Source organism: Notechis scutatus, chromosome 5 (genome assembly GCF_049901735.1).
Source record: "Notechis scutatus isolate UNSWTSFEM ecotype Mainland chromosome 5, rNotScu1.2, whole genome shotgun sequence".
NCBI classification, from domain to species: Eukaryota; Metazoa; Chordata; class Lepidosauria; order Squamata; family Elapidae; genus Notechis; species Notechis scutatus.
This window is the reverse complement of record NC_142013.1, coordinates 22,751,106-22,777,266: the sequence shown is the minus strand read 5'-3', so window position 1 is coordinate 22,777,266 and position 26,161 is coordinate 22,751,106. Positions and strand designations below refer to the sequence as shown.

The window sequence follows — 26,161 nt, the reverse complement described above, 5'->3', positions numbered from 1 at the left end:
ACAGCTTAATGTTTATTTTTATTTATTTGATTTGATTTGTCAATCGCTTACAAGATAATAGGTATAAGTACAAACATGAGAAAGAATACAGGAAATAGGTACGAATAATTGGGGACAATAAGACAGGGACGGTAGGCACGATGGTGCACGCCCCTTATATAGACCACGGGCCAACATAGTTTTCATTTTTTTTAATGAAACAAGCAAATAATAATAATAGCAATGAAACGCTTTCCCATAAAACAGAAACTGTTCTTCCCAAGCCATTCCCAAGACCTCCTTCATTTCCCGCACGCACAAACCAAGTGAAAAGGGTGTGTGTGTGTGTGTGTGTGTGTGTGTGTGTGTGTGTGTGTGTGTGTGTGTGTGTGATCCTTTCCCAACGTGGCGGAGCGCCCTGGGGACGCACCGAGACTGCCAGGTGTTTCTCTAGCTTGGTGGGTTTTGGTTAACTCCGTGACCTGGTCGCGCAATCCAAATCGCAGCGTCTCGGCAAAGGAGATAATACAAAATGTGACTTTGATATGAGAATGCTTCTTTCGCCCCGCAGGGCTTCCTGGAGCAGGAGACCGGCTTTGCCCTTTGAAGATGCGCCAAGCCCCTTCCTCCTTTTCTTCTCTTCACCCCCCCCTCGCCCCCGCTCCTCCGGGCCAGCGCCTAGCCAGATTCACTGGTTTGCTTTCGTGCAAGTTAACTTTTCACCTTGTCTCGGGCATCGTGCAAGAGGCGCGCAAGCGGGAGACGGTGGCAGTCGGCACCCAGGCACAGCAAACTCACCCGGTTCTCCGCCGGGTAAATGAGCTCTGCCTCTAACGTGGAAATATTTCTCCCCCCTCCTTCCCCCCACACGCTAGAACGGACTTCAGTGTTTCTTGCAACCGGAGGATTTTCTTATAGGACTTTCTTGGCGTATGACAAACCCCCAAAGACATTAAGATAAGCCTGTTAATGTTCGAGATTCACTTATGGGCTCTCTTTTTTTGTAATTGGGGCTGAACGCTTCCTTTCCCGCTTCTCTGGGATGATTCTGGCCAATGGTTATTAATGCGCAAATGGTTTCCAAATCTGAAGAAGTGCTTTTAGGAGGGGGAGATGGATCCCTCCCCCCGCCCGCAAGGCTCTAGGCAAGCACCCCTCCTCTCCTTTTGAAGTGGAGAAACTTTCCCTCGAAAGCAACGAGATGTGGGTTAGAATAGATAGCCTCTCAGGTTCCCTCTTCACATTCTTTTCCAGAAGTTATTGGGGTTTTTTTTGGGGGGGGGGGGTTTCTCCCTCCCTCAATTCCTCGGTCTCCCCCAATATCTTGGTTTTCTTTTTCTTATTTTCAAGAGCCACCTTTGCACACGCACAGATACACACGCGCGCGCCTCCTGCATTCATCCTTGCCAGACTTCCCGGCTTTTCTGGCTTATCCATTCCCACCTTATCCTTCCTTAACCGAGCCCCCCCCCCGCCCCCGCCTCCGCGCCCCCCCCCCCCCAGTTGCTTTCTCTTTTGCAAATCCTTCGGGTTGAATCCTTTGAACCTGCGATTGGAGGTTAAAGTGCACCAGGTTGCAATGGAAGAAGGAAGCTCTTAAAACAATAAATGCTTTGGCTAGGTTGTTGTGCCCTCTCGCTTCTCCTTTTAAATGCAAATCTTCCTTGGGGGGCGAGGAGCAAGCGAGACAGCCCCGGTGCCTGCCCGCCCGTCCGTCTCTCTCTCTCTCTCTCTCATTCTCGGCTCTCCTTTCCCCTCCCTCCCTCCCTCCCTCTCTCCACGTCACCTGCCTCGGGTCGTGGGCCTGGCCTGGCCATTTCCAAGAGAGCCGCCTCAAGAATCGTTCGTCCTCAAGCAGCTCCCGGGGGTTGCCGGTTGCCTCCAAAGCCGCGCGGGGAGCGCCTTTACGCCCGGAGGAAGCCCGCAGCCCTTAAGGCCCGAGGAAGCCGCAGCCCAGCTCGGCTCAGCCTGTCCCCCCCCCCAATCGCCAGTCCGCCACTTGCCAAGCCTCTTCCCGCAGCAGCAGCAGCAGCAGCAGCAGCAGCAGCAGCAGCAGCATGCAGAGGAGCGCCGCTCGCCTGGGACCACCATGTACGTGAGCTACCTGCTGGAGAAAGAGAGCCCCTCCATGTACCCCGGTTCGGTGCGCCACGCGGGGGGGCTGAACTTGAGCGCCGCGCAGAACTTCGTGGGCGCTCCGCAGTACCCGGACTACGGCGCCTACCACATGCCCGCTGGGATCGGACTGGACAACGCTCAGTCGCCAGGGTCGCCCTGGTCAGCCGCCTACGGCGCGCCCCTGCGAGACGAGTGGAACGGCTATGGGCAGGCGGGCGGCCCCGGGACGGCCCCGGCGGCCGCCGCCGCCGCCGCCGCCCTGCACGGACCCAGCCCGGCCGCCTTGGCTTACAGCCCCGCCGGAGACTACCTCCCGCACACGCACCATCCCTCCCAGGGACCTCCGGCGCCCCCCTGCGGGGTCCCCCCTTCCGCGGGGCTGATGCAGCCTCTCAACCCGCCGCTCGGGTCGGATCCTCTCTCCCCTGGCGGCCAGCGGCGGAACTTCTGCGACTGGATGAGGAAGCCCACGGCGGGGGGACCCGGTAAGGCGGAAAGGGCTGGCAGGCTGTGTGTGTGTGTATGTGCGTGTGTGTGTGCGTGTGTCATTCCGACGAGAGGTGCCCAAGAGCCCGCTTGGGCTTTGCCTCTCCACCCGGGAAGGCAAGCTTCGGTCCCGCAGTGGCCCCTTGCCAAGGGCACTCTGCACCAGCCCCGAGGCCCCTTTGGCAGGGATGTGTCTTGACTTGCAGAGTTGAAAGGGAAGGAGAAGAGAGCCGGGGGTTGAGTGGGAAGCTGAGCTGACTGATTCCAGACTTATGGGGCCGGTGCTCCCCCATTAATGGGCCTGGTTTGATCGGAGAATCCGAGGGTCCGTCGCTTTAAAAACAGACAAAAGGAAAAACGCCGGCCAACCGCCGGCTTTCTTTTGGCGACACAATCGGTGCTGATCCGGTTCTCCCCCCATCAAGAGAAAAAGTGCCAACTCTCCGGAACCCGCTTAGCAGGGAATCGAGGATGTGGCAAGGCTGACCGTCCCCACAGGCAGGTCGGGGACTTCGGTGGGGCAGGTGTTGGCTTTTAGCGCCCAGATTCCTTGACACCCTCCCCCCACTTAAAACAAAGAGTCCCTGCCCAAATACCTTGCACCTCCTTTCTTCCCGGGAGGGGTTAGGCAAAGGGGCTGTGGTCTCGACGCCCACCCTCCCATATCTAGAAGGGTTCCATCCAAACTACCCCTCAGGTTGGAAAGTTTCGGGTAGACTGGTGGGTATTCGCGCTTGTGTTTTGTCATTCAAGACGGTTGCATTCACTGAAGAAGATATAAATTACATTTTCCATTATCTGGCTTTCTGTACACTCTGTCGCCGTTTGTTGAGCCGTTGATTTCAAAAAGGGGGGGTTGGAAAGAAAGAGGAGGCGGGGGGGACACAAGAAAATGCCTCGACTTAAAATGGGTGCGAGGATCGGGAAGAAGCCTCTCCTTAAGAGCATTTGTGCTTTATTTCTTCTATAAAGACCCTTTCTATTTATTGCTTTGAGAGGCGTCGGGAAGCTTCGCCCGGCAATTGTGCCTTGCAAAGTTTTTCACACTGGCCTGGGAATAACTCCCACTGAAATCGAGCTGCTGCTACTGATTCCTCGAGGGCAAATACCGGTAGGTGGCTGAGTTTTACAGGCAGCGCCGCTTCACAGAGGGGCGAATGCAAAGTCCGCTCTTTTTGCAATTTTTTTGCAGGCCCTGTTCTTTAGGCTACACCAGGGGTCTCCAACCTTGGCAACTTTCAGCCTGGTGGACTTCAATTTCTAGAATTCTGGGAGTTGAAGTCCTCCAGGCTGAAAGTTGCCAAGGTTGGAGACCCCTGGGCTACACTGTCTAATCGGCCACAAGTTTAACGAAAAGAAGAAGACGAGAACAATCTGCAAAGGAAAGTTTTGTTCGTTTGTTTGTTTGGAATTTGAATGTGAACTGCAGCTCACACCACTAGAACCTACGACACCAGAGCGCTGGCCAGAGACGAAGAATTGCAACCCGCCTTTCCCAAGGATATTTTAAACTCCAAAGATTGGGGGAAGCTTCCTGGGAGACCCTGGGAGACTCTTTTGGACCCTCTCGGCCAGCCCCAGTGCGGCATTACCTGCCATGGAGGTAGGGGGGAGAGAAGCGGGTAGAGAGATTCTATTTCGACTCTGTCTGGATCTGATGCTCCGACTCGCCCGCTAGTTCGCCTAACAATCCCGGATTAGCGTGGGTGAGTCTGCTACCATCATCTAATCTACCGACTTCCTTTCAACTTCCAGAGCTCAGAGGCTCTGGAAATGGTTTACTCGGTTGGCCGTTTGCAGCCCCTTCCTTTTTTTAAAAAAAAATGCCAATCCAAACTGGGCTTGGCATCTTGACCTTCAGAGCAAGGCCACTCCGTGCCAATGAAAAGAAGCTCTTCCGGGCGCTTCGGCTTCGGAAGAGTCAAGAACGAAGGCCTCATTTCATCGGCGACTTTCAACTTCACCTTTCGGGGGCATCCTCAGGGGCGTTCGGGACCTTTTATCATTTCAAGCATTGAAACGAGGCATTTCAAGAGCTCAAAACTCTGATAATTCCGCAACCGGCCGCTTTGGACGGGCCAGTCTTTCACAAGCACCTGAGCAAAGCTGGAGGATCGTAGCAGGCTCGCCTTTCCTTTTTCAGGTGCATTTTGCTATAAAGACAACCGTTTGCTCTGGAAAGGGTAATAGTGGCCCCTCCGGAACTGAACTAGAGTCGGAAGAACAACGTTAGACGCTGAAAACAGGGAGGCCGCCGAGGCTGTTCTTCCACTGGTCGTTTGCCATTCAAGAGTCCATCGATCCGGCCCGGGGGGCGGGGGATCTGTGCAGTTTCATAGGATTGTAGTCCAGAAGCGACGGGAGGTGACGGGGTGGGAGCGGGCTGAACAAGCCTGAAAGAAAGATCGGTCCGGGGTCCAAGGGCTGCCCAGAACCTGGCAATCTGTCGAGGTTTTTTTTTGTTTTTGTTTTTTGATAGACAGCGCCTGTTATCCTTCCGAGACCAAGGATCAAACCCCGCAGCAGGACGGGCCTAAACTTTTTCTCACTATGTTTGGACCTGGCCCGGGGTACCTGAGAGCCACTGAGGACCATCCCCGGGGGGCTCCAGACAAAGCCCCCAGCTTCCTTTGAATTGTTCCGCCCCGATTTCTCCAGATGTGTTTATTCGCAGTGGGTAACTAGAGACACTTTTGAATGATTTCTAGAACCGGTTATAGGACGAGAGCTGAATTCTTGTGGGCTAAATTCTGAAATTCTTGGCGATATCAGAATATTTATCATGGGCTAAATATTCGGAGATCGCCCTCCGTTTTCGGTATTAAACGATACTTAAACCCTCATGCACGGAAACAAGCAATGTTGGCTGCAAAGCTAGGGTCGGAAGTCGACACGACTTGCTTAGAGATCAATTCAAATCAGAATTGGAAGGTGAGGAATTATTTCTCAGGCAGTCCAAGGCAGATTTAATACTAATTACAGTATCCCTATCTAAGATCTGGATTCCAATGAGACTGGAACCGGTTTAAATCCAACCCTTTTGCATAAACCTCGAGCCATGTTTTAGAAGAAAAATCCACAGCATTTAGCCCTGCCAATGCACGTAGGCCTTTTTTTTTTTAATGCGCGCCGAAACTGGGAGAATCCGTTACTGTATATAGTTCCAATGACCTCGGGATTCTGCCTAATATTCTGTCCTATGAGTGTATGTGTGTGCACACGCAAACGCAAGTACAGAGAGAGAAAGGCAGAGTTGCTCGAATAGAAGGTCCTTATACATTCTGGGTGTGAGGAATAAACAAGTTTTGAATGCAGACAGGCGATCAAGACGCCACTTTGACCCTGTCGTCTTAAGCATTTAACCAAAGGAACATAAATCAAATGTGGAGCCTGCTCTTTCGGAAAAGTTCAAGGCATGCAGTGTAGAAAGTAGCGCGAGGCGAGGATTAAGGGAACCCCCGCAGTTTCCCAAATTCTGGCGACTTTTTTCTCCTTTGGCTGCCAAGGCGGGAAAGCTCTGAGACGATCTCGAGATGAAGCCAAAAGGATTCCCCCACCAAAACGGTTGGGTTTCGGCTGCTTTTCCTAGAAGACGAAACCCCCGTGGCGTTTGCGCGCGGGAACTTCCCTGAGATTCAACAGCTGGAGAACTTTCCCAGCCTGGTTGTCTCAACCAGCGCCCGGCCTGGCGAAGTGCCCTGAAGTAGCTTTCCATACGGAGTTTCTCTCGTTCTTGCTTGACCTTAGTATCCGTCACTCGTGGCCCCCGATAGCCCTGTCTACGGATGGTGGGGGTTGTAATCCAGCACAACTGGGAAGCGCCGCAAGCTTTGGTTCTACCCCACCATGGCTGGGGGAGGAAGGTTCAAGCCGCAATGGCAGGAATATTCTTCCATCAAATTCTACCTTACCTGCAAATAAAAGTTGGCAAGGGGTGGGTGGGAACCTCTTCCCTTCCCCGCAGCCCCAAATATATCCCTTGGCCAAAAGAAGGCCTGTGCCAGCTTCTCTCTCAGGTCCACAGAGAAGAGGGAGTCGAGCTATTCTCCAAAGCACCCGAGGGCAAGACAAGAAGCAATGGATGGAAACTAATGAAGGAGAGAAGCAACTTAGAACTAAGGAGAAAATTCCTGACAGTTAGAACAATTAATCAGTGGAACAATTTGCCTCCAGAAGTTGTAAATCCTCCAACACTAGAAGTTTTTTGTTTTTTTAAATGTTGGATAACCATTTGTCTGAAGTGGTGTAGGATGTCCTGCCTTAAGCACGGTCCCTTCCAACTCTGTTATTCCATTGTATTGTATTGTATTGTGTTGTACTGTACTGTACTGTATTGTATTCCACTCCACTCCACTCCGTTCCGTTCCATTCCATTTTATTCTATTCTACTCCATTCCATTTCTATTCCATTCCATTTCTATTCCATTCTATTCTATTCTATTCTATTCTATTCTATTCTATTCTATTCTATTCTATTCTACTCCATTCCATTTCTATTCCATTCCATTCCATTCCATTCCATTCCATTCCATTCCATTCTATTCTATTCTATTCTATTCTATTCTATTCTATTCTATTCTATTCTATTCTATTCTATTCCATTCTATTCTATTCTACTCCATTCCATTTCTATTCCTGGCGTACAGCTCAAGTGAACGAAAGCTTGGGTTATACGGAAAGGGGCCCTGGGCACTCTGAGCTAAGCTACGAGTCTTATTCCCCACCCCAGCCGCTGCTTAAGGGCGATTGTCCGAGCGCTAGTTCCGGTGGAGCTGATGTCGGACTTCAGGGGAAGCGAAGCCTGGAGGCCTGGTTACAGCCACTTAAAAGATTTTTTTTTTTATAACCAATTACAGACCAATAAATCATCGGTGACTGCGCGGTTAGCTTTCTATTGGTTTCTGACACGCTGCAGAGCATGCCTCTAGATTCTCCTTCGCAGCTCCGGCTGCTGCTTTTCCCATCTCGCAGGGCGCCCTGCTGTCAGGCCCGCGGTTGCTCCTTGCTTTTCAACGGCCGTGCGTCGGTTCCTCTTCCGATTCTTGTGTGAGAAGGAACACAGAAGCCGGCGGGACAGGAGCATCTCCTGCCCGTCCGCTGCCCAGCTGAGGATCTGGCTTCCGGGCCTCGGAAGGAGGTCTTGCCCTCCCGTCCTTGCTGGGCCACTCTTGAAGGATTTTCGCCTCGCAAGGAGAGCGACTACTACACCAAAGGTCTCCAAACTTGGCAACTTTAAGACTATACTGGCTGGAGAATTCTGGGAGTTGAAGTCCACAAGTCTTAAAGTTGCCAAGTTTGGGGACCCCTGGACTAGACACTTGATGAAACCTCTAACTTGCCTCTTGTTACCTGTGGCTGCAATCCTGGGCTTGCCTGAGTTCAGGGACTGGTTCTTGTTTTTGGATTACTTCTCTCTCTCTCTCTCTCTCTCTCTCTCTCTCACACACACACACACACACACACACACCCTCTCTCTCCCTCTCCCCTTCCTTTCCTTCTTTCCTTCCTTCCCTCGCTCCTTCTCTTTCCCTCTCTCTTTTCCCCACTTAAATTCGGCCAGGTTTCCTTTTCTGGATTTATTTCCCTTCCAGTCCGTTTTGCAGAGAGCCGAAAGTGAAAGATTTCTGGGCCTACCTGCTGTGTTAGAGATTCCTCCCTAAATCTGATCTCATTAGCAAGTGATCATCTGACTTGGGCACTTTCCCTCTTCTCATTCCCCAAGCAACTCTGCACCTTGGAAAGGCTTAATCAAAATTCAACTTAATCAAAAAAAAAAAAAAAAAAAGCATTGTAATTACGATTCACTTTCTCTAACTCCCCTGACCTTTCTCCCTCTCCCCAATCTTGGTGGGTGTGTGGGGAGTACCCAGGCTGAACTGGGACGGCTTCCTTTCCAAAACCTGTGGCATCCAATCCAGGAAGTTGTCCTTGGCAAAATGGGAATGAGTATTATTTCCGTTTAACTGGGTGCGATTTTCTTCTCAGATGAGGGGCAACTGGATCTCGGAAAGAAGGCAAATGTGATTTAGTAGCCTGGTTGTAGGCCCTCTAAGTGTTCCCCCTTCGTGTGGGTTGGTTGGATTCACCCTATATAGCAAATGCACTTAGGACAGTAGTGATGGAAGATGCTACACAAAAGATGGCTGGGGGGAGGTCCAGGCACCTTTTGTGATGATAACAGTGGCGCAGCTTGGAGCCCGGACTTTCCTCCTGGGCAGCCCCTCCCCCCCCATCCGTCACTACTGGGGGGTGGGCGTGTGGAAACTCATCTTGCTTTGATCTACACCTTTCCTCACCATTGTTTTCTACTTTTCCCTCCCCGGAAAAAAGAATGGAAGAAGGCAGCAGACAGACTTTCACAGTCAATACTGAAATATACCATACCCTTTCAGGCCTGCCTCTCCTTTGTTTGGGGCAAAGAAGAAGTGGGGAGCGGTGCTAAGAGTGTAGAGGGCTGGTTTTGGTTAGATCACAAAATCCCTTTCCCTGGCAGATCAGCGGGGAATGGGATCCATTCCCTTTAGATTTCTACTCCAATAAACAGCTTGATTTTTATGGAGTTATATCCCCTATAAAACATATAGTGGTTCTCCTTAAGGGTCATAAACCTCAAACGCATCATATTGAATAGCATGTGCAAAAATGCACATCATATATCCACATACACAAACAAGATACACACACACACACACACACACACACACACACTTGCTGCAATCAAATATATGAATATTGTATATTGCATGCATCTCATAATTTGTATTAAATAATAGTTGTTATAGTTCTGAAATATTGTATCTTTTAAAGTCAAGAAGCATTTAGCCAGCCTCCGTTTGAATAATCAAACAAACCAAAAGAAAACAACTGCAACACCTATTTCCTTATAATAAAAATTCACCTGATCCCTTTGAAATGTATTTCTCAGTAGGCATTCATAGGATTGTGCTAAAAGAAAAGGAATCCCTTAAAATGGATTGTTTGCTTTTAAGTGTAAACACATACATACCACAATCCATTCTAGAAGAGATTCCTAGAATTTGTTTTTATCTTCAGTCTTCTCTGAAATGTTCGAGAAATTCTAACAAAGTTAGTTCCTTTTGTATTCACTCTGAGATCCAGTTGATTTCTTCCTGTCCTGATCTGGATGGTTTTATATCTCCTCTATCTTTTTATCCATTGTGTTAAAGCAAAATTCTGATCTTCCAGAAATGGACTGATTTTAATTTCCCTCAACAGCTTCTAGCCTCACCCTGAGATGAGACTTGAAGCCCAGACCAAGTAATTCATATTGACTTTTCCTCCCCCTTTTGCATGTTCTGCCCTACCAGGCAAAATATCCCAAAGCTATGAATCTCTCCCATCATCAGTGAAAAATAATACTTTCTATTCCATTGGGGCTTGTTATGTGCAACTATTTAAAACATACATTAGCCATTATTTGTTATAACAAAAAGAAAACATGTCCATTGTTTTCCAAAACCTTCTACAAGAGATTAAGTGCCAAAGGCAATGTATTGTTATAATTTCCCCATTGTTTTAATATTAATATTACAATGACTACATCACCGTTATGTACTGTATATCATCTAAAAAGTGTGCCAGGGCTGAAGATTTTCTGTGGTAAGAGGAAATATGATTTCCCCATATTTAAACTGATTGCATAGATATAAAAATTGTGGTACTACAGTGTTTAAGAAATGTACTCAAATAGAAAATGTACACAGTATATATGAAAGGAGAGAGAAAGAAAAAAATAGATCAGGGGATCTATTCACTCCCACTCCTTAAATCTCCGGAGGTGCAGATCAAATTTTGGGATCATCTCAATCCCTCATTTTCAGACTATTTGGCTAAAGTGGGATGGGATCTTGACTAACGGGACTTCAATTTCCCCCTGGTTGCAAAATCCTTTTCACTGCATTATTCATTATTACAATATTGTAATTTATTACAATATTAATTATTATAAGTCAAGAGTTCAGCAAACAGAGCGCGTGGAAACAAAAATAATCACACAACTCTTGGGGGAGGGTTGTCACTCTGTTTTGAGAAACCTTTAATGTCTTCTTGAGTGAAAAATGTAGACCCAACTGTTTTAAATCCGGAATTATCTCCTGGAGGGAGGCGGCCGCCTACTATCACTCGAAACGCGGTTGCAATCGCCTTTCACCCTCCTTTCCAAAAGCGCGGGGCCCCCTCCGTAATTCAACGGGGTGGAAAACAGTTTCCATTTCGACCTTCTTCTTAGAAGCCGAAATCGCCCCCCAACTCTTCCCAGGCGATGCATACCGACCACCCCACCCCCACCCCCCAAAAAAAAAAAAAAAATCAGGCGGGAAGTGATGTGGGGTTGCGATGCGGGGAGCCGGCGCTTTGCTCAGACGGACCTTGGGGCACGCTGTATCGGCCCTTCCTCAGGTCGGCCGCCGGTCCCCCGGCGAGGTTGCACCAGCGGCGCTTTGAGGCCTGGCTTTATTGGCCCAGTCGAGCCAAGCTCGGCCTGAACCGACAGAGCCTCCCGAGCGGGGCTCTCTGATCTTGGCTGGGCAGAGGGGCAGAAACCAAGAGGGGAAAAGAAACACTGCAAGAGAATCCGGGGGACCCCGAAACGAGAGAAGTGTCTCGGGGCTGCGGTGGGGGAGTTAGCCGGGGGCCGCGATTCCTTCCTTTCCTCCCGGAAAACCTCTGCTTAAACCGGCCTTAGAGGGAAGTAAAAAGAAAAAAAGACGGCAAAGCTTCCGGATTGGATTTGGAGGCCACTCTCCAAAGGATCTCAGTCGGTTTTTCTTTTTTAAAAAGAGAAAGATTTTAGACTGAACAGTCCAAGGCAAAGAGAGAGAGAAAACATAAAATGGACACTATGTTCAAATTGCTGGATCAGCAGGTTGAGAAAGAAAGTTCTAGCAAGGTTTTCCAATTGTACCCCATTCCTGATTTTATTTGGTCTTCTTAGCTTCTTCCTGTGAACTGAAATGGCTTTTTGGTGCCAGGTCTCTAAGTGACAATAGCGAAATGAAATATTTTATATTCTTTAACATCAGCTGGAGTAAGAACCTGATATACCACCTGATAGGCAAATCACCCTTTAAGAAAAAAAGAGAGAGTCCTTTTGTTATGAGTGGTGTGGATATTCCCAGCCAGAATGATTACAAAGAAATGAAGATTTTATAACCATTGAGATGAATGGGGAAGCACCACCAATCATTTTATTTCATCATTATTACTACTACTATTATATGTAGAAAACATCTTTCATATGGTATTTATTTCTGGGCAACCTGAACAATATTTGGGGCAGGATTTACCAATCCAGGCATCTGTAAGAATAAACAAACAGAATAGGAATTATTACACAGTTAAGCAAATTCATTTTGCTTCAAGATTAAAGAAAATGACGACTCCAAGGCAAACCTAGAAAATTGGATGTCATCCCCAAAAAGGATGATGTGCTTCCAGATTCCTAGTTCGAAGCTAAAATTTCAATTTCTCATCTGTGTTGTCATCTAATTGGAGTTCCTGCACTGGAGTTCCTGTCAAATATAGCTTGTTAAACTAATCAAATTCACAGGTTGCCAGTTTAAAGGTGATTTTAAGATGACCATCTTCATACAAAAGACATTGTATTTGGCTAACATATTTATCCATATATGTACAGTAATTAAAGTTGTCATTCTTTATTTGGAAAATCAGAACTTGGATGCAAAGAAATAGAAATGTATACAAATACTAATGGGACCTGGGGGAAAAAATCTTTCTGAATCTCTTAGGTCTTCATTCTACGTTGAAAAAAAGTGTTAATGTAGATTTGTATCATTTTGAATAATTGTACCAGTTATTTGATATATTCTACACCACAAATATAATTTAGCAGGATTGTGCTCAAGCCCTGTTGAAATGAATTGTCAAGTTTCCATGTGCAACTCATTTCAGTAGAAGATCTTATGCCTCAAGGATATCTTGTAAATGAGCTAACATGCACTTAAGTCTGTTTCCTTACACTCAGAATTGCTTAAGAGTGCTTATTTGTTAGGACAGCATTGTGTATATCATCCATGCTGAAAGCTGATTTCTTAAGTACATTTTCAAGGATAAATTGCTTTTAATTCTAAGCTCTGATCATAACAGGCCCAGTTACAATATACACCCACAAATCAAAGTGCAACCCACCCTCCAACACACTGGTTGGTGTGGATGTGTTTGGTTTGGTGGCCATAAATCCTGCAGCTGCTTGTTTTTTACAAGCACTCATTGTTTGAAAATCACTTCCTCTTTGAGCACGACATTTAAGGGTTTAGTAAATTTAATCTGGTAAAAAAGAGGGGAATCCTTCCATAACTTGTTGGAGTGGGAGGTGGTAAAAATAATTAGCAGCTGAGTTTTGGAAACTGAGAGGAAAGATCTAAATTTAGAATTTGATTATATTCTAAAGAATATTTCCTCCTTTTCCCAGTGTGTTCAGAAACTCTTCATTTTATTTATTTAGTTTAGTTTGTCAAGCACGTATGAGAAAACAAGTATAAATAAGTATGAACATAACATATAAACATATAAGTATAAATTGGTAATAAGTGTATACATAATAAATGAGTACGAATAAATGGGAGCAGTAGGACAGGGACGGTAGGCACACTGGTGCACTTATGCACGCCCCATTTGATTGCTGGAAGCTAGTTGGCATTTTACATATTTTATTTATTTATTTATTTATTTATTTATTTGATTTGCCAATTGTTTTCCCAGTGTGTTCAGAAACTCTTCATTTTATTTATTTAGTTTAGTTTGTCAAGCACGTATGAGAAAACAAGTATAAATAAGTATGAACATAACATATAAACATATAAGTATAAATTGGTAATAAGTGTATACATAATAAATGAGTACGAATAAATGGGAGCAGTAGGACAGGGACGGTAGGCACACTGGTGCACTTATGCACGCCCCATTTGATTGCTGGAAGCTAGTTGGCATTTTACATATAGCCTATGCTCTGGTTATATATCATTTCAGAAGTGGGCATTTAAATATGATGGTGCTAGTGTGCTTTTTTTCAACTCACTAATATCTCTTTTCCCAGTGAAAACCAGGACGAAAGACAAATACCGTGTGGTTTACACAGATCACCAGCGACTTGAGTTGGAGAAGGAGTTTCATTATAGCCGTTACATCACCATTCGGAGAAAAGCTGAGCTAGCAGCCACACTGGGATTGTCAGAGAGACAAGTAAGACTTTGCTCTGTGTAATGTTTCCAAGCTTCCCCACTCAGCATTCAACCTCCCTCTCTTCTTCCAGTAAACCTTCCTGATCTTACTTTTGTTTATAGTGATAAATGCACACAATGACTAATAAAACATAATACACCAAAGTGTTTGTATTAAACAAGCCACCCTGCCTTTTAAGAATATGTAAATGAATGTCCCTTTCAATATGAAAGAAACTGTGCTTTAAGAATGGGAAAAATATCCCCTTAATTTACTCAGAGTCACTGTAGGATGATAGACAGCTGTCCAGAGTTTGGGAAACCAGTTCCATCCAGCCTGTGGTGGAAATTTCAAGAAATGCATTTCCTATGCAAAGCAAGTGCTCTGTTACTGAGCTTTTGCCATTCCTATAAAATAAAACAGGTTTATTACATAGGAATATTTCTCAGAGACCCAGGATTATTACACTATTGGTTGCATTTGTTTAGCATGCCCTAAGTGGAAAAGCTAGGCCTATTCTTGTACAATGAACTAGTGCCTGAATTTAAACAGCCTTCCTAACTTGGTGGCCTCTAGGTGCTGAAAAGCATGTCAACTTACTTATAAAGTCAAATAAAGCTTCATTATAAAGAGTCTGGTTTTTTAATATATGAAAATCACTTTTTGTCTCTGATTTCAGCCAGAGTTAGTAAGAATAGCCTTAAATTTGGTGATGTAGAGGCCATTTATCTTTCAAATTCTGTCTCTGCCCAGAATGTGAATGTCACAATCCCAAAAATTGGGCTATGCTAAGTTAATAAAAAGTCCAAGTTTATTTAATGCAGCTTTTTAAATTTAGCACTTTCCTGATGTGTTGAAGGAAAGAAAGGAATAGGGAGGGAATACTGATCTATCCAGTTTCATAGCTAAGGATTTATACCTGGTTCTTTTCAGTCCTTGCTTCGCTCAATACAGTTTAGCACAATGTGTCCAGTAATTCATTTCAAATTCAAAAGGAATGGTTTTAAGAGCAAGTTTGGCTGGATCCCCTAAGCTTAACCTGGAAGAAGAATGGGCTACAATGGACTCTCAAGCTCCATTGCTGTAACTCCTTAAAGCCACTTTCGATCACCATTTGTTGGAAATTGGTAGCATAGTTCCTGCCATGATAAACATTTTAAAAACTTAGAACATAATCTTAATCTAATGAAAAGAGGAGGGTGGGACTCTAATCTTCTCCCCAAACACCTCAAAGACCTCCATGCCCCAAAATGTTTGTCCCTACATCATTGCATCATCCTAGCCCTGTATATATAAAAAAATATTACGTGCAGCATCCAGCTATGAAAAGATCCTCATTTCTAAGCTGCAATATTGGGATAGCTCTTTATCCCCTCATGGAAATATCACAGTTCGGAGGATAGTTTCGGATAACAAATTTAAACTGAGAGGCCTAATATTTCTGGAACATTCCCACAGATATTATATTTTTTCATCAATATTGTCAGCCTGCACTTTCCTGGTTTTTGCATTTTGTCTATTCTTTTCCTAGTTTTGCATGCTGTATATTCTTGTTTGCATCCACATGATAAGGATAAGAATGCTATGTACACAGACATCTGGCTATTGGTTTCCAAGCAGAAAAAGCTGTTTTCCAAAAGCTAATTATGAACTTAAATCATGAGAAATTGGAAATATCTTTCACCTAAGGTATCAGCCTGCTGGCATTTTGGGACATTGAGATCTTTCTATATCTGGGATTATACTTGTCCTCTTTTGTACTTTTTTTTAGTGAACAAGGATCAAAGTTGTGCAATATCATGATTCCATGATATTTCACAACCACAGGGAACTGGAATTGTCTGCATTTTGCCTTTTTTGTTTTTGCATGTTTTGAGAGAGGGAGTGATTAACATTTTACTTATATGTCTTAGGTCATACTGATGATTTATACAATTATTTCTTTTGTTGACAAATGAAAGACAGTGGAAAAATGCAAATTTGCATTGTGGTTTGCCATTAAATGTTGTTGGCCAGATCTAGAAGCCACAGAAAAATGGAGGGGTCCAAGGGCTACATAAAGCTTGCTGTCCAGCAGTTGTTCCCTCTTGCTCAATCCTAAAGGTAGGGCCAACCCTCTGAGAATCAAATTTAAATACTAAGATGAAAGCAAGATTAAAATTTAAGGTACTGTAGCAAGTTGTAGGGCTGCTAAGAGGTGCTTTTCGGGTATTTGAAGAGCTTAAAGGTTTGCAACTTTTATGCTTTTACATAGATTCAGGTTGAAGAAATTTAACAATAAATAATTTGGATATTTAAATCAAAACTTTACAAGCCATAACCCAGAATCTGTTGCAACTATCAGGTTGATTCAAATGGAGACAGTTGATATAAATGTCCTTTTACATGTATGCGGAATTAATTCTTCATTTGTTCAGAGCCATTATTGGCATTATCACTTTCTTTTCAACAAATATGGTTTTAGGGGGAAAAGATCAAAAAGAGGGGGGAGACATCCCTGCAATTTAGAGCAATAATAATTGTCATTGTCTCAGCCTTTATTTTTTACTTTGTTTTTTACGAGAGAATAATTTATTTGTATTAACTAGGTTTTCTTCAGCTTGAAGAAAGGACTTGAATTATGACCCAAGAAGAAGATATAGGAAGTTTAATAAAACTTGCTATCCATGAATGGATGGATGGATGGATGGATGGATAGAAAGATGGATGGAAAGATGGATGGAAAGATGGATGGAAAGATGGAAGGATGGATGGATGATCTGTCATCAAGATGGTATTGACCAAGGGTCTTCAAACTTGGCAAGTTTAAGACTTGTGGACTTCAACTCCCAGAATTCCTGAGCTAACATGACTGGAGGAAGAATTCTGGGAGTTGAAGTCCACAAGTCTTAAAGCTGTCAAGAGCATCATAAGAGAAAATGTTGCATGGTTCTGGTGTTTCTAGGCATCATGGAATCTGAATATCTTTTCCAAGAGATCTTTACTCTACCAAATGCTACTTTCTGAATTATTTTTGGCTGCTACCAATAGTTATTGTACTGCTAATCATTGATTTTAAAATGCAGAATCTTATATACCATTTCATTGCCAGTTGGTTGTTGTACCTTTAGACATTTGCTTGATCTTTCATTCTATTTAATTGTAGTCCCATTTTTTTCTGCACTTCTTGACTTTCATTACTAGAGCTTTCAAATCATTTACATTTTCAGTGATTCTGCATAGTGACGATTACTGTTTCTTCCTCCACATTTAAAACCACATTCATCTTCTTCTAGTCTAGCCCTTCTATATTTATATTTAAACCAGTGACACTTACTTCAGAAGAATTATATAACACATAACTGGAATGCCTACCCCATCAAGATCTTAATTGTGAACCTAAATGATTTACGAACCACAAACTTCACACAATTCACTAGAACAAATAGCACATGTGTTATCTGTGGCTGCCTAAACAGGTAACTTCAGAATATATAGTAGTTTTCGTCTACCTCTAAGGCAGTACAAAGCATTTGCTAAAATAATTAATTAAATTAAATTATTTTAATAAATATTTAATATAACATTAAGGATAAGGATGCACACTATGGTAACATCCTCCTTTCTTCAGTGCTATTGTGTAGCCCTATCCAATTGTGTCATTCTTTTCTGGGTCAGGGTGTTGATATTGATGGTGTCAGTATTGGTATTCCTGAGAAGGATGAGCAAAGAAAAACCTGTGAGTTCCTCCCCCATCATATGTATCTTTGCTTTCTAAACATAGGAACTAAATATAGAAAATGTGTGTATAGAAAATGCACCATGCTAGCTTGTGTCTCTTGTATCCGAAGCATCAAAATGCATGGATTGAAGACTTGCATAGTTTATTGTTTTATTTCATTTTATTAAATTTATATGCCCCCCCCCATCTCATTGCTGGGTGATTACATGAAGATTTATGTAGTTTTTACATAAGATAATTATGCTTGTAATTTTAATTGTTTTTATATTTACCCTTTTACTGGTTGTAAGCCTTCCAGAGTCATCTTATCAGTAAGAAGGGCGGCAGATAAATTTCATAAATAAATAAATAAATAAATTCCAGTTATTAGGAAATCTCTTCATTTTGCATGCAGTGTTTGAGAATATGTGTCTTGTAGTCTTTATTTCCTATAGATGCCATTAGTCACTTGAACTTGAACAAACTTTTTAAAAAAAACTTGCGTGGATTAAAACTTAAGTACATCATGGGCAATCTAGAAGCACATGAAATTTTTAAAGATTGTGTCTGTCCTTCTTCCTGATTTCATGCAAAGATTTTTACTCTTGGGTGCTTTTCCTGTCTTCTCAGAAGAGTTGGTTCTATGAATTCAGGGTCATGAAGTTATGCTCTGTATATGTTGTGGTTAGCTGGCAGCAGGTGCAGATGGCTGAGGAGAGCGAAGACTCAGATGAGGGGCCAGGACCATCAGGGAGTGGACTGCTGCCTTCAGAGATTGTGGGGGCTGGCAGCAGTGATGAGGAGATTCCCGAGGAGTCTGTGCCAAGTGCACGTGCACGAAGGATTACTCGGAGGAAAGAACAATTACAGCAGCACAGGAAACTCGGGAGTAAGGCTGCAAGGTAATGGCCCCTCCCTCAAGAGGATAAAAACCAGGTTTGGAAAAGCGTTCTTTGCAGGCAGCAAAGAAGCTCTTAGCTCAACTGGTGGACATCTTTGTTCGTGAATCTTGTAAATTAGTTCTTATCTCTGGGTTTTTGGCCGCCTGGCAAACAACTTGGCAAGGCTCTTTCTTGTGGGAGATAATTGTTGGAAAGCAGCCTTTTATCTGAAAAGGAACAGCATTCGTGATTAAACCTTGAAAGGTGGGGGCTGCTGCCTTTGTCTGTGTTTGCTCTCTGGGAACCCGGTTGGGTCAGAACAGTATATTACCAGAAGAGGCATTTACTTCAGTGGTGGGGTTCAATTTTTTTTGCTACTGGTTCTGTAGGCTTGGCTTGGTATGCATGGTGTGGCATGGTGGGCATGGCAGGGGAAGGATACTGCAAAATCCCCATTCCCTCCACACCCCACTAACCTGCTTGGGACTTGGGAGGCAGAGAATAGGGTGGGGGGGGCAGTCAGAGGTGATATTTGCCAGTTCTCCGAACTACTCAAAATTTCTACTATTGGTTCTCCAGAACTGGTCAGAACCTGCTGAATACCACCTCTGATTTACTTCCATATCACATCAAGAGCACGGAGTGCATGTTACAAGATAGCATAATAATTTATGCTAAATATATAAGCAGTAAGCCAGAAAAATCCTAGTTTTCTTTTCACTTTTCCCATAACAGTAATAGGAGTGAAAATGAAAAAAAAAAAAGGGGGGGGGAATCAGGATCATTTTTAAAAAATGCATGCAAAGTATTTCTGAATGCCCCCCAGGTGCTCAATATCATGAGGAAAGATCTTACCGAATGGGAATGGGTTTAAGATCCCTTTGATCTCCATGGAATCTAGGCATGCCTAAAAAAATGTTTGCCTTTAGATTTGAGGAGGCTTAAATCCAAGCGTGCATGTGTATCTATTGTACAAAGTCAGTTATTGGCCACCTCTATATACCAAACACTGCCAGATTTTGTTTATCCCCTTAGTTATCAGTGAAGACATCTTAGCATACCCTTTGCTTGCTTAGTTGTTATTGCAAAACACACACACCTTCATTTTCAAAGTCCAATAGACTTGTGTTTCTAACTTCTGAGCACCACCCCTGCTCCAGGTGTCCTTGGCATTCCTAGAGGTGCATTTGTTCTGAGTCGTTTCCCACATGACTAGTAGCTTTGCTTCGCTTCCCCCCCCCGCTGCCCCCCCCTGCAGGTGTTTGGGTGAATATTAAAACAAATCAGCCTCTAATGTGTCCTAGATTTTGCTACTTTCTACTGTTGAATTTTGGATATAAGTCAATGATACACTTTCCCCCAACCTGTCCTCTAAAATTCATTTTAATTCTCTTTCCTTTCCTTTTCTCCTCTTGCTCTGAAAAACACAAAAAAGGCCCCAGCTTTCTACTTCGATACAATCACCACTACAAAGAAACCTTTCTGAATTCAAATTTTTACGTGGAACGCAAACTAGCAAACTACGTTCAGTCCTAAACTTACAAAAGTTTTTTTTTTCCTGCAAGTAAGAAAACTCCCTATCCCTATTACATGGTGGCATTGTTGTAGTTGAAGACTGGACAAAAAATATTTCGTATGTCAGTGGATCCTGAAAGCATTTCGATCTGTTGAGTGGTAGTGTAAACCCAGCTTTGGTTGGAAGGCAGCAAGCAGTACATTTAGGAATAACATTGTGCTCTTTTTTGTAATATGCTAATGGAAATGGTGAAGGGACATAGTGGCTCAGTGGCTAAGACGCTGAGCTTGTGGATCAGAAAGGTCGGCAGTTCTGCGGTTCAAATCCCTAGCACCGCTTAACGGAGTGAGCTCCCCTTACTTGTCCGCAGTTCGAAAGCGTGTAAAAATGCAAGTAGAAAAATAGGGACCACTTTGGTGGGAAGGTAACAGCGTTCCGTGTGCCTTCGGCGTTTAGTCATGCCAGCCACATGACCACGGAGACGTCTTTAGACAGTGCTAGCTCCTCAGCTTTCTAACGGAGATGAGCACTGCCCCCTAGAGCCGGAAACCACTAGCACTTATGTGAGAGGGGAACCTTTACCTTAATGGTATAAAAGCACTGGGGGGAGGATGTTACCATATTCCTTTTTTGGTCATGCTAAAATTTTGGCAAAATGCTTTGTACTGCCTTAGAGGTAGACGAAAACTACTATATATTCTGAAGTTACCTGTTTAGGCAGCCACAGATAACACATGTGCTATTTGTTCTAGTGAATTGTGTGGTGAGGTTTGTGGTTCGTAAATCATTTAGGTTCACAATTAAGATCTTGATGGGGTAGGCATTCCAGTTATGTGTTATATAATTCTTCTGAAGTAAGTGTCACTGGTTTAATAGCACTGAGCCTTATAAAGATGCACCTAGAAGTTGCATTTACACCCTCAGTAGCCTGAGTTATATCCAGCAATGCTTAACCAGGGAGAGTTCATAGCTCAGTGCTAAAAGGCAAGCTTTGTATGGAGAAACTCTCAGGTTCTGAGTTCCTGTCTGTAATCTTGGAGTATCATACATAGTATGAGTAGTAGACTGCATGGGACCGAAGCATAATTTACTACTAGCCACATTGCCTTGATCCACTCTCCCAGATTTTGGTATATATATAAAACACTCAATTTATTATATGTTTTTTAAAAGATGATGTTATCATACATCATCTAACATTTAGTGCTGAGTTTCTACTAGTCTGTTCCTTAGCCTGAACCAGGGATGTCAAACTCAAGGCCTGTGGGCCAGATCTAGCCCATGATGTGGTTGCATCTGGCCCACGGGGCCGTTCTGGAAAATGTAAGGGGCTGCCTTGCATTGCTTTGGCCTGGTCTACCTGCGTCGCTTCGGCCTGTCTACCCAATGTGAAGAAGAAACATGTCAGCAGTTTGGGGAGTGGCATCAAGCTGGCCACCCACACCCAGTTGGCCACACACACCCCCCGCAAGGTCAACTACAACCCTGTTGTGGTCCTCAATGAAATTGAGTTTGACTCCCCTGGCCTAGACCATTTGATTAAAGCCCTATTCCCACAGCATGCTGGCTGGGAATTCTGGGAGTTGAAGTTCATGTATCTTAAAGCTGCCAGGGTTGAGAAACATTGTCTTAAGGCTGGCCAGATTGAGAAACGGAGATACTTTACACATAATAGACAAAATTCTGATTCTAATGTTACAACAAAGTGGATATATTTATTTCCCTTAAGAAAACAAGATGGTCTTCTCCTTTCTAAAAAAAAAAAATCTTTCTGCTTAGATTCTCAGGAATTTATTACAAGTTTACTCTCTTTCTGCAAATCTCCACTAAAAATGTGGGTAGAAGGGAGAGCTTTGCTTTTCTAATCCAATCCCTTCTGTATGTTTACTCAGAGTAAGTACTCTGTAGTACTCTATAGGTAAATTTGCACAGGAGTGTTGTGTGGATAAACTCATCATTGTGCCCAGACTCACAAACTTGAGTACAATCCAGCCAAAACAGTTTTAGCCAAGGTGACCATGAATCTCTGCCCTGAGAGTTGGTGCCATCTCACTGACCTTGTCTGGATGGCAAGTAATAAGGATGGGTCTAGTTATCACTTGGGTGGGAGGCCCCCAGGAATCATTGGTTGTCAACTAGACTGTGAAGTTGAAAATATCTAGCTCACTATTCTTGACACTAACTCTCTCTTCCTCCCTAGGTGAAAATCTGGTTTCAAAATAGGCGGGCAAAAGAAAGGAAAATCAACAAGAAAAAGTTACAACAATCTCAGCCTGGATCGGAACCCCTGAGTCCCGTCTCCTCCATGCAGGCAGGGACACCTGGCTCTGTTCCCAGTGGAGGTGTGTTGGGTGCTACTGGCTTGACCCCAACTGTTGCACAGTGACAGCCATCGTCCTAAGGAAAGACTGAGCAGCTGAAAAGTTTCTGCATTTCATACAGAAGATGAAGAGGCCGCCAGCCACACACACACACACACACACACACACACACACACACACGAGCCAGCCCAGGAGGAAAAAAAACCACTAATCCAAGAGTGAAAAGGATGAAGGAATGGTGGGGACTCTCTATATCCTGCACTAGGACTGCACTGAACAGTGTCACACTTCGGGATTTTTCTGCCCATTTATACAAAATACACTGTGGGCCAATCAATATACTCTGGGCCAACAGGGGAAGGAAGGGAGTTGAGTTTCCTTAATTTGTTTAATTCTTGTCCCAGATGCTGCCATAGATATCATATCACTTGACATTTAACGCTGCAATGAAAAAACACCTTTTCTCAGGGAATTGGGCCTGGAATGCCTGCTTGTTGTTCTTTTTGTTTTGTTTCATTTTTTAATTACCAATGTGTTGGGTTAATGATAAATGTTAACAGGAGGGAAAGAAGAAATTAAACCATATTTTACTTTGTTTTTCTGGTATCCTAAACAAACTGAAAAGAAGAACCATTCACCTCCCAACTGGCAGGAAAGCATAAGAGAAAGAAGCTGCTGAGATGCTTTGAAACAAGTAATTGGATGGTAATTTATTGAAAACAAGCATATAAACAAGTGGTGATGATATTATATCCAGATTCCTGCCTGCCGCCTGCCATCTCTTTATCTCTGATGTTAGCAACACACTATGGGAGAAAAAAATCTATTTTTATGAGGACTTTTTTTTCCCAAAAGTGAATATTTTTAGAATCAGCAGGACAGTAAGATTCATGCTGAGCCTTACTTGCAATCCTGAGCATCCTTTAATCCTTGTTATCCTGTTACTGCCTTCTGACCCATTACTGCCTGGGCTGCTTAACAAAATATAATGTCTACATTTGGGAATTGGGGTAAATTGGGGAATTGGGGACATCATTTGGCTGTTGAAATATATTTTCTGCCATCTCCTAAAATAACAGGCAGCTCTTCCCAAAATATTCCAATAGTTGTTCAAGCATAGCCCTCTTACATCAATTTGCCTTCCCAAATATGGAGGAGGGAGAACGACCTCTACACACTTTGATTTAGTGATGGATGACACAGCAGAAGCTAGCTCTGTTACTGAATGGTTAGCAGATTTTGTGACATATGGGGCTTGAGCAAAGAAAGCCAATGTTTTCTACTCAAGATTGGGGTTACTACCAGGTCATTCTGGGACTGATTTAAGTTGCAAATGAGGAAGCTAGATTTCTTGGATCCGGTACTACTGGCTGCAGGTTATTAAAATCCAACATAATTAGAGAATCCTGACTGGGGTATATATAGCACCCCAATCCTTAATCAGAGTTTGGAATGAAACTCTGTTTATTCTGATAAGAAAAACATCATTTATAAGAATAAGGGCAGTTTTTGATCATTCTACAGCAGAGGTCTCCAACCTTGGCAACTTTAAGACTTGTGGACTTCAACTCCCAGAATTCTCCAGCCAGCTATGCTGGCTGGAGAATTCTGGGAGTTGAAGTCCACAAGTCTTAAAGTTGGCAAGGTTGGAGACCTCTGTTCTACAGGGCTTCAAGGGGGGGGGTGGGGGGAGAAAATGTGCAGCCTAATTTTTAATGCCAGTTTCTGCCAAAGTCTGTCCAATCTGGAAGGGGCAGGACTGAACTCAAAAAGCTGTAATCCGTGGTATGTGAATTTGTATCCACAGGCACCTGTGCTTGGCGAACTGGCATCTGCCAATGGTATTGATTTCTCTTTTCTCCATTCATCCCCACATCTGCCGACTAGCATCTTTGTGGGGGGGGGGGCATTTGGGAGCTGAGAGGTCAAAGAAAGTGCAGGAGGGTCCACTCGCCTCGATCGCCATCCATTTACTTGAAAATAGATTTCCTTAAAAAAAAAACGAAAAGTGAGCCATGTAAATTAATAATAAACAAAACAATTTATGTATTGAATACATATGCAAGCACCCTTACCTTAGAGCCTTACCTTAGCTCTTTTTAATTTTACATTTTTAAGCTGACTTTCAAATAAAACGTGTAGAATTCATGCTGTGAAAAGCGGGAACAATCCAGGGCAAAAACTTCTTTGAGCTTAAGCCAACTTTATGGAAACGAAGCCATGCCTTTTTTGCTCGGACCCATTCATTTCAATGGTATGTAAATAGAGCATTGTGGAACTAAAGTCCTGGATTCCATCCAACTCCGAATGTCTCATGAAGCTTCAGCTGAGAACCGCAGAACTACATGGTCACTGTATTGCTTGGTTTACTTAATATGATTGGGTTTATGAATAGATAGATTAACAGACAGATCTACTAATAGAAACTTGTTCCTTTATGGTCAAGGCATTATGGAATCTGTTCAACATCCCGTGAGATGTTTTCAGTGATTTCCATGAAAAATCACAAGTGCTTGGAATTTTTCCTGTGATCAAGACTCTTAATATGGGCTGCCATATATATGTAGCCTTTTGCCACGTGTGCAATTTCAGAGCAATAGCTCATTGGCATTTAAATAGTAATCCCTTTGAAAATTCGAATGACTTTCAGAAAATACCCTTAAGAACTGAGAAAGACTTGCCTATATTGGGAGGTAGTGATAGTCATTATACCCAACACACCTGGAGGACACCTAGCTGGAAATCTGCTTTCGAGAAAAATGGATGGAGCTTAGAAGAAAAAGTCCATACTGGAGGAGGAAAAAAGGAAACACTTTTTGAAACTTTATCAATGGTAGAAGGAAAATATAGTAAGACCTTAGAGTAAGACCTGTGTACATCCCAAATAGAAACCAGCTTCAGTGATTTCAGTGGAAATCATTTCTAGTAAATGAACTTTAAGGTATCCATTCATTGCAAATACCTCATTCCTCGCAAATCTGAGATCTAGATGTTGTGAGAAACCATCTAAGTTCTCTTGGTTAAATTCTTTCTAGTGAGATCCCCAAATTCCAGCTGTTTAAACAATTGGAAATGAGTTTCAGTATGTAAACATCCATGCTCACCTCTTTTTTCTTTTGAAGACATCAACAGCATGATTCAGTGAAAACTCATTCAAGGAAATCACACTGTTACTTTCTCCATGTAAAGTGCATAGAAATACTTAATATCACTTAGACTGTGTCCAAATAATGCAGTTTAAAAATACTAATCAAATATGTTTTTTCTCTCTTGGAGTTGGACAGTAACCTAACTTAATTAAGTTGGTATTCTTGAAAGAGTTTGTCATTTTCATCAGTAATTGTAGCTATATTCTTTGAAGAAAAACAGGAATACTGATGGAGATGGAAGTAATATTAAAAACGCACATGAGCAAATCAATGCATACACTGTCATAATCAAAAACTTTTTGACACAAAATGAGAATGTTTTTATTTGAATAAGTCTTTTTTTTAACAACAATAACAAGGATGGTGACTTGAATATAAAATTGCTGAGCTTTTATTAGCTCAGGATTAACTTTTTCAGGGGCAAAAGCCACACAGAAGCCTAATGAATGAATCCATCGCTGTCGCTAGATTTGTTAAGCAGAGATATATCCTGGCTGTTTTAAAATTTCAAATTGTAAATTACCTCAAGATTTACATGCTGATAGCTCTTTCTCTACTAGAATTGCATTTTCTGATTATTTGTATCTTTGTATGAAGGAAACCCAATCCTCCTTTCACCAGTGGAATGAGATATTTACTCAAGTGCAACACTGAATTAGGGTTGTGCAAAGCATGGAAAGAACATTTTCCTTCAACAAAGATTCAAGGCAGCAGCATCTTTATCTGAATTAAGTCTTGAAGTCCTGTGGTCTCAGCTTCTGGTGAGGAGTTTGTGAAGAGCCACATGTCAAAGGGGGTTTCTGTGCCTACAT

General features: G+C 43.3%; 1 protein-coding gene across 1 annotated transcript; it reads left to right on the top strand.

Annotated features, from left to right (window-relative positions):
• Positions 1 to 2,068: 2,068 nt before the first annotated feature.
• On the top strand, positions 2,069 to 22,670 carry CDX2 (caudal type homeobox 2). The gene is made up of 3 exons (XM_026674979.2): positions 2,069 to 2,582; positions 13,658 to 13,803; positions 22,080 to 22,670. The coding sequence occupies exons 1-3, from the start codon at positions 2,069 to 2,071 to the stop codon at positions 22,263 to 22,265; spliced, it is 846 nt and encodes a 281-aa protein (XP_026530764.2). The 3' UTR covers positions 22,266 to 22,670.
• The last annotated feature ends 3,491 nt before the right edge of the window (positions 22,671 to 26,161 follow it).